Consider the following 7456-nt stretch of genomic DNA (forward strand, 5'->3'; position numbering starts at 1 on the left):
ACGTATCCTGTTAAAAACAGCGCGATGTATTCTAACAAACCTCACGGGAAAGCACAAAGTGTAGTCGCGCGCTTTGAATGGACACGGGACTTCGGTCAGAGGTGCCAAGCCAACATGGCTCACGTGAGTGAGATCCAGGCCCGCTGCGATGGTCTGAGCATGCTTTGAAAAGAAAATCAAGCTGGTCCATTCATCTGGTGGACCATATGCGTGCGAGAGGAATGGGGGAATGATTACACGGACTGTGAAGGGACCCACGTGACGTGTGTGTTCCATCAAACCCGTCCATTAGATGCACCCCCAATTGTTAGCTCTACATTTCAAAATCTAACTTAATCCATAATTCTGGTTGGCCGTACGAAAGGAAAAATACTGGACGGTTCAGATATGTATACACATCACTGATGGGCCCAGAAAAGCTCGAATGTACTGTAATTACCCTACGTCTGATCATGTGATCAACCGCCTGCATTCAATTTACAGATGCGGCGAACTTCAATAGACCGGCATGCCCAGGAATAATAGAACACGTACGCAGGTGCTTGCTGGCCTGCTCGTGCACACGTGGCAGCAGGGATGTATTCTTACTCTCGCGAGTAAACCTTGTTTCTTTCAGTAGGTGACTGAGGGTTTTTCATGAGAGATGGACACAAGATCTGATCCATCCATCAGGCAAGGCCTAGAATAAATATCATGTCAAAATCCATCCATCAATTAGACAAATCGTACGGTTGGATTTGAACGGATATGCATTTACTAATACAAGTGTCACCCTCCTAATGAGTATACCAGCATTACACAATCCTAGTTGCCCTGACCGATGAGTGGTCCAGATCATGCACGCGTTTTCAAGTCAGAAAGCATTCCGCGAATCCCATCCGCCCATTTCATGCGACTGGGGCGAAAGTAAAAACTTTGATAATCTCGCGGCATGTGATTATTGTTACGCACGCACTTAAATGCTACTTAAAAGTTGCTTACGTGGCGTACAAATAATTCAAAATAAACCGTCAAAATTATAGATAGCAGTCAGGATGTATCATGAAGTAAAACTTGCATTTATTTTACTATCATGCTATCAGATTGTTGGAAATTTATTGGACGGTTAAGAGTGAAAAAAATCCAATGGTTTTATTTCCGAACAGGTGTCCAAAAATTGGAGCTCAGGATTATTCAACCAATCTGGACTATAACTCATGAACAATGGTTTTCACAAGTTAATCGGTTTAGTTTGAGTTAATAAATGCCATGTGTACTATTTATAAGTGCCTACGTATCAAACGTCATACGTAGCCAGAGTATCAAATGAGTCCGGTTTGTCGAATCCAACAGCAGATCTACGCTGTCCATCACGCTTCGTATATGTAGATACAATCGTACAAATACTCTATACATACGCGTCGCTCTATAGCTACAAAATCGCTGAAAACTCCAAAAAAAAAAAAAAAGCACTGCGACTCCCTCCCTCTCTCTCCCTCTCTCTCTCTCTCTCTACTCGGAATGGCGTCGAGATCTTGCCGGAAAAGATGACGAAATCGGGCGGACGTCAGATTCCAGCAATCCTCTCCTCTAAAAGCCTTACGCGATCCCCCGACTCCGATCTCCCTGATCGGAGAAATGACCGGAAACCCCAACGTCGGAGAACCAGAAACCCTCCCGGAATCCGGCTGAAAAAGGACAGTGGATTTTCGGCTGGGAAACGCACCAGTCCGGCGACTCCTTTCCTGCGGTGGAAGTTCGATGATGGAGATGTTTCCGTTGCTGGTGGTAAGACAGCGTCGGAGTCCGGGAAGAAATCTCGCCGGAAAGAGAAGAATGCTGGAGAGGTTTTCGTCTCTGCGAGGAAGCTCGCTGCAGCTCTCTGGCATTTGCAGCTTCCGGAAGGTTCCACTGGAGGCGACAGTGGTCGAGTGGTGTCGAAGAGGGCAGACGATCGGTTAGGGTTGGAGGTAGCTTTTCTTTTCCCAAGATCTATGATTTCTAGGGTTTTTTTCTTTCAAAAATTCGATCTCAATGTTCTATCTTTTAAGCTTTTTTAGTTGCTTGGGTGCTTTAGTGTTTGGAAATTAGTGCAGATTTGATTTTATTTTCCTCTGGATAGTATGTGATCTTTGATTTTAAAGGTTTGTTGAGAAATTTGATGAATGCATGGCTCTATACAATCAGGAAAGTGGGATTTGATTTTTCAGCTTCTGTATATTATGTGTTTTAGGGTCGGCATGGTGGAATTCGTTGTTAATGTTTGATCTTGAGGAAGTATAGGGTCAGCCTCAGTAGATGTCGTGGCTGCTGAGATGAGGAGTCCGTAAATGCATATGTTCACTGGGTTTCATTAATCCTGACCATTGATCTGATGGTCCCCACTGCAGATGGAAGATCCTAACCCTCTTTTTCCATTCCATTGATCGTGGAGCAGTGTTGTGGTTCTTAACTGTTTATATTTTGGCCACTGATCAAAGGGTGTGTATCCTCATTACAGTGTGGTCTATCAGATCAATGCTCTAGTTACCTAAAAATGGGTCCCACAATCCTTCAAAAACAAAAGGGTCCCACATATATGGAATTGGGTGTCTCATCAAATTCATATATGTGCTAAGGCTCAGGTCCAGATGATTCTTCACTTTGATCCTTCAGGGTCTGTTTGCATGGAATTGTTAGCACGAACTCGGCTGATGCATTTCTGCCCAAATTTTTTCATGATTTTTTGCTGAACTGTGGGTTCAAAGAAAAAAGAAAAGAAAAGAAAGTTGCTGCCAAATGTCAATTCTTTTGAACTTGAATCTAGAAAAGTGCTGGTTCTGCCCAATGCCCAGTTCTGGTGGATATCCAAACTCTTCAATGCCTTCTATGATCTCTGTCTCAAGGTTTTGTCGAAGAAAGTGTATGCATCTCATTTGGCGTAGAGATCATCCCATTTGTTGAATGGTCAAATTTGTATTATTGCCAAATTCTTATTCTGTTTTGAAGGCATTTTGGCAGATTGCGTTGACTGAATACTTGCTGTTTTCTCTTTCTTCTTTATTGCTAAATTAACCGTTTTTGGGTCCAGATCCATCTAAATTGTCTCATAAGTCTTCAAGTTGAAATTGCCCTTTCTTTAGTGCATTTGGATGGTTATATCGAATCATTAATAACTAATTGCAGATTCCTAATCATTATGTCCCGCACGTTGAATTTCTCTAGAGAAAAAAAATCCTATATGTTGGATGAACCCTCGAATAGCCTTTTGGCACCAATCAAAGTCTGTGAAATGTCGTTCCCCTGCAATTTTCGTTTTGGGGGGTTATTTGGGATGTGTATATTACATGTTAAAACACCATTTGGGAGGTCAGCCAAAATGACTCTGCCCCAAATGATCGTGGTCTTACATCCGGTTGGCTCAGATTCAACCTGATGCTGCACTGCTATTGATTAATTTGATTTGGATGGAAAAACATCTGTTCCACTACAGATTGAACAGATTTGAAGAACACCCAAACACACACCCAAGTTGGCAGTATTACATGCTCATTGGTTTGTTCTGTGTTGCAGCCTGTTCTCGGGCACTTAGGGGTTTCAGATATCTGCAACCCGAATATCGCAGAATATGATCAAGCAGTGAAGGAACCGTCACCGGGTCCTCTTTCTGTCCCTCATCCAAAGAATGGTATTTTATATAAGGTACATTACTTCCTTTTTTCAGAGCATCTGAATGCTTGTTCAAAGAAGTCCCCATTATTTAAAATTTTTTCCTGATCTGATCACCCGACCATTTCCTCCCGATGATATAGCTTGAGCCTTCTGCAAAGTTCCATAATTCTGCAATGGAGAGAGCGACAAAATGGGACCCTGGATGTTCAAAAACATCAGACGACGTCTACCGGTTTTATGGACATTTGAAGTTTCTTGAAGATCAACAGATCACCACTGTTTCGGTCATATCCACTCTCCAGACTGAACTTGAGCAGTCCCGAACCCGCATTCACGAGCTTGAGACCGAGCGGCGATCCTCCAAAAAGAAGCTTGATCACTTCTTGAGGAAGCTAGCAGAGGAAAGAGCTACATGGCGGAGCAGAGAACATGAGAAAATACGTGCGATAATTGATGATGTCAAAGATGACTTGAACAGAGAGAGGAAAAATCGTCAACGCATGGAAATTGTCAACTCCAAACTGGTCACTGAGCTCAATGAGGCCAAGTTATCTGCGAAGCGCTTTTTGCAAGACTATGAGAAAGAGCGGAAGGCCAGAGAGCTCATGGAGGAGGTCTGTGATGAGCTGGCGAAGGAAATTGGAGATGATAAAGCTGAAGTTGAAGCACTGAAGCGGGAATCCATGAAAATCCGTGAGGAAGTGGAAGAAGAGAGGAAGATGCTGCAGATGGCTGAGGTATGGCGTGAAGAAAGGGTTCAGATGAAGTTGATTGATGCAAAACTGATGCTTGAAGAAAAGCATTCCCAGTTGAGTAAACTAATAATGGATCTAGAGGCTTTTCTAAAATCGAGAAGTACTACTGCCGACTCGGTGGAATTGAGGGAAGCAGAGTTGCTACGGGATGCGGCTAGCTTGGTTAAGGTTCAAGACATCAAGGAGTTCTCCTATCAGCCTCCGACTTCAGAGGACATCTTCTCAGTTTTCGAAGAACTCCAGTCCGGTGAGGCTAATGAAAGAGACATTGAGCCGTGCTATGGCTACAGTCCTGCTAGTCATGCCTCGAAAATTCACACTGTGAGTCCTGAGATTGATGGGCCTATTGAGAACCCCATGCAGAGATATACGAACATGCATGCAGATGGAAATGGAGATGTGGAAGAAGATGGTAGTGGCTGGGAAACCGTAACCCATGATGAGGAACAGGGCTCTAGTAATTCACCCGAAGGGAGCGACCCATCTGTTAATGGGCTCCGTGAAGAGAGTAATATGTCGGAGAGTGGAACGGAGTGGGAGGAAAATGCAGATAATGACATGCTAAATACTGAAATCAGCGAAGTTTATGCTGCATCAGTGACTCAATCAAGGAAGAAGGCATCATCCATATCTAGGCTTTGGAGATCATACCCAAACAATGGCGATAATTGCAAGACAGTCTCAGCTAATATGACGAATGGAAGGCTTTCAAACGGAAGGATTTCCAATGGGACGGCGACTCCAGACGGGGGGTCCGCTGGGGGGCTCAGCCCCCCAAGTTTGGGGCAGTGGAGCTCGCCTGATTCAGGGAATCCTCACATAACCCGAGGTATGAAAGGGTGCATCGAGTGGCCACGTGGAATCCAGAAGAACAGTTTGAAGGCAAAGCTTTTGGAAGCAAGGTTGGAAAGCCAGAAGATTCAGTTGCGCCAAGTTCTTAAACAGAAGATTTAGAAGCATGGAATTTTTGGGTCTCTCTCATGCTCTCGTCTGATACATCAATCAATGGAATCCTTTGAAAATAACGCATGTCTGATTCGAGTTCCTTCATCTCAATATGACCCGTCTTGGTTAAGCAGCGGTTTGTAAAAGTATGCCTTATCTGTCATTGGGGGGACAGGGTGGCTAGATGGATGCTGAGAAATCTGTAAACAACATTCGGTTGGACTGGTGGGCTGGCCCGCTTATCTACTTTTTTGTACTACTATGATGGATTATTTCACCCCTTAGGTAAGAATCCTTTCGCACAGCATTTCCCTGCAACTATTCTTTCAATCTTGCATGAACAGCAGTGCAATTTTCTTTACAACAATGATAAGTAGTTTTGCAATCTTTCTTGCTCAGAATAACATATTCTCTTGTATTGCTATTTTCTTTTCCATTGCACTTATAGGCATCACTCTCTTCCTTCCATTTAAATCTTCCTGATATCCTATGCCGTTTAAATCTTCCTGATATTCTATGCCCATGTAGGCCCATTTCTAATTAGATCATCTTTGCCTTTTGGATTCCATCATTTTTGCTTCCCAATCCGTATTTTGCTCCTTTGCTTGCTGTATCTTCAATTCTCTTGGCTTGTCTGTCATCAAGCCAGCGAGCCTATACACTTCATTTTGATTATGGAAAATGGTCTCTTCCAACACACATTGGATTGTCAATGACACAAGATCCGACACCCACGCTGCTTATGCAACCACCTTGTGACAAGGCGCCATGCCATTTAGGGCTGTGAACGGATTGAATTCGAAGTGGATCTGATCCTAGTAAGAATAACCAATATCTGAATTTTCGATTCAATATTTCAGCAGATCCTAAAAAACACTATTCAAATTTGCTTCATTTAGGTTTGAAAATTGAAATTCGACTGAAATTCAATCCGGTTAAATTGTTAATGCATTTGTTTCCTTTTCTTTATACAATACTCCATTAAAAGAATAATGGGGTTTTTCCCTCCTAAACCTATTTACCTCCCATCAAAACCTAACTACTACTTTAAAGCATCACCATCATAAACAGATCGGATCTTTATTGAATCAAATTGTTGTCATCCAAATCCAATCAGATTATAAATGGTTCTTATTTCAGGATCCAAATGTCGATCTGATAGATCCAATTAATGATTCGAATATGATTTAATAGGATTGAGTTCATATCCAAGTTGGTCCAAGGTCCAATGGATCGATTGGTGGCCCTATTGCCATCTGACATATCCTTCTGTCTTGTATTCTTGCTGAAAACCTAACATTCTCATTGCCCTGTTGGTTGACGTTGTTCCAGTCCCCACTGCCATGCAAGTTGCACTTCTCATTCCAAGAGCTTGGACTAACTGTCAGTAAGTATTGACGTCTTTTGGACTGAAGTGTCATCAATTCCTCATAACCATCTGTTCCAAACTGGGGCCACTCACATCACAATGAGGACCCACTTGGCTTTTAATGGTGATCTTGCTCATACCAACCTAACCCGCACCAAGTCAAGTAACACGCCTTTTGCATGCCATGTACCCCCAGCTCAAGCACAACCCAAATGGGCCCATGGCTTTCATCACACATCAGTCATCACCAGACATGCCATCATGCTATCAGGTCGGTCTTTTGGCAATGCAAGATCCTACGAAAACACCATTCACACCAATACATGCGGAGGGATGAGCATGGAGGCAACGGTTGAATGGAATATGGAGGACTTCAATGACCTGTGCAAGATGGAGGCGGACTTGGCGACCTCTATGAGATTATATCCATTATCAAGTGAGGGGTCCCACTAAATCAAGCCTCCCACCTAGGCGTCCAAGGTCATCATGTTCATCTTCTCTCTTTTTTCTGCCCTTCATCAGCCCATGGTGTCTTCTCGTGGTGGGCCAGGGCTCGCTTTTTTCCTTTATAATTCATTAGTGATTAACTTTTCCTACACTTGTAGAGAGATCTGCATGATCGTTGGCTAGTCGCTTCATCCGATGGGTCCATAAGATCACACTGTTTCAGTCAATCGAGACCATTCAGTTTGATGGCTTTTGCAGAACGGAAATGGATGGACAGCCACAACTTCCTTTGACCATCCCCCTTTTGTTT

General features: G+C 43.3%; 1 protein-coding gene across 1 annotated transcript; it reads left to right on the top strand.

The window, feature by feature from the left end:
- The first annotated feature begins 1443 nt into the window (after window positions 1-1443).
- Window positions 1444-5648, top strand: LOC131240159 (uncharacterized). The gene is made up of 3 exons (XM_058238235.1): window positions 1444-1949; window positions 3532-3660; window positions 3771-5648. The coding sequence occupies exons 1-3, from the start codon at window positions 1527-1529 to the stop codon at window positions 5337-5339; spliced, it is 2121 nt and encodes a 706-aa protein (XP_058094218.1). The 5' UTR covers window positions 1444-1526; the 3' UTR covers window positions 5340-5648.
- The last annotated feature ends 1808 nt before the right edge of the window (window positions 5649-7456 follow it).

This window comes from Magnolia sinica, chromosome 1 (genome assembly GCF_029962835.1).
Source record: "Magnolia sinica isolate HGM2019 chromosome 1, MsV1, whole genome shotgun sequence".
Lineage (NCBI taxonomy): Eukaryota > Viridiplantae > Streptophyta > Magnoliopsida > Magnoliales > Magnoliaceae > Magnolia > Magnolia sinica.

Excerpts from the sequence above, each read along its gene's own strand:
- LOC131240159 (XM_058238235.1), top strand. The coding sequence starts at position 1,527 with ATGACGAAATCGGGCGGACGTCAGATTCCAGCAATCCTCTCCTCTAAA. Across the intron at positions 1,950-3,531 it reads ACGATCGGTTAGGGTTGGAG|CCTGTTCTCGGGCACTTAGG; the intron begins GTAGCTTTTCTT and ends TCTGTGTTGCAG. Across the intron at positions 3,661-3,770 it reads AGAATGGTATTTTATATAAG|CTTGAGCCTTCTGCAAAGTT; the intron begins GTACATTACTTC and ends CCGATGATATAG.